Here is a 900-nt window from a genome sequence, read left to right as displayed (position 1 = left end):
CAGCGCCCGGAGGCTCAGCGTCAGTCTGTCTGTCCCTCACAACTCGGCGTGGTACTGCTCCGTTTGGAAGGCCTCGCTGGGCTGCATGAAGATGCCTTCCATCACCTTCCAGTAGTTATTCTGGCTGGAGGTGGCCATGCCATGCACCTCCTTCTGCCCGTGGATGGGCCGCCCGTACTGCTCCCCGGTCACCGAGAGGAAGACATCGGTGGAGGTGTGCTGGAAGCGCACCTCATCGTCCCGCACCCAGTAGGTCCCGCTGCACACCACTGTCCAGTCGTCCAGGTAGTCACCCTCGCCGGCCTCCCCAAAGGCACTCACCTCCTGGGGGTGAAGAAGAGCTCGTTTGGGGGCCAGCATGAAAAAAGGGGAGGGTTGAGGTGGGCAGATAAAGGGGCTGGGCCTAGGGGGGAGGAGGGACCTGGTTGTGACTGAGGCTTTGTTGGGACTTGGAAGGTCTGGTTGGGATTCAGGCACTGGCGGGGCACAGAGAGTTGGGAGGGAGTGGGGAACAAGGTGGGACTGGCAGGGACCCAGCTGGGACCAGGGAAAAATATAGTGCTGGTAGGGACCCAGCCTGAAGAGTCTGAACTGGGAAACAAAATGGGACCGCTGGGGACACATCTGGGGCCAGGAATTAGGAAACACTAGTAGACATATGGGGGGATCTGGTTGGGAGAACCCAGGAGACTGACTGGGGAATAAGATGGGGCTGGCAGTACCGTGGGGGACGAGGGGGACCCAGGTGGGATGCGTAGGGACAGGGAGAACCCAGCAGGGACTCAGGGGACGCGCAAAGACCCGAGTGACAAGGCGGGCCCGGTCGTGCCCAGGGAAAGATGCCGAGCTCGGGGCCCAGGGGTGGTGACCCCCGGCCGGTACCTGGTTCCCGGAGAGCGG

The 900-nt window shown here is 62.3% G+C and overlaps 1 protein-coding gene across 1 annotated transcript in view; it reads right to left on the bottom strand.

The window, feature by feature from the left end:
• Positions 1-897, bottom strand: part of SDF2 (stromal cell derived factor 2) — a gene marked incomplete at its 5' end in the record, with an annotated part of 1,364 nt that extends 467 nt beyond the window's left edge. Inside the window, 2 exons of the mRNA XM_017742941.1 lie at positions 1-324; positions 883-897. The exon at positions 1-324 is cut by the window's left edge and continues 467 nt beyond it. Of these exons, the coding sequence (XP_017598430.1) occupies positions 37-324; positions 883-897 (303 nt within the window). The remainder of the gene's footprint in view (positions 325-882) is intronic.
• Positions 898-900: the final 3 nt, after the last annotated feature.

The sequence above is a fragment of the Corvus brachyrhynchos genome, unplaced genomic scaffold (assembly GCF_000691975.1).
Source record: "Corvus brachyrhynchos isolate BGI_N302 unplaced genomic scaffold, ASM69197v1 scaffold99, whole genome shotgun sequence".
NCBI classification, from domain to species: Eukaryota; Metazoa; Chordata; class Aves; order Passeriformes; family Corvidae; genus Corvus; species Corvus brachyrhynchos.
This window is presented reverse-complemented; position numbering and strand designations above follow the sequence as displayed.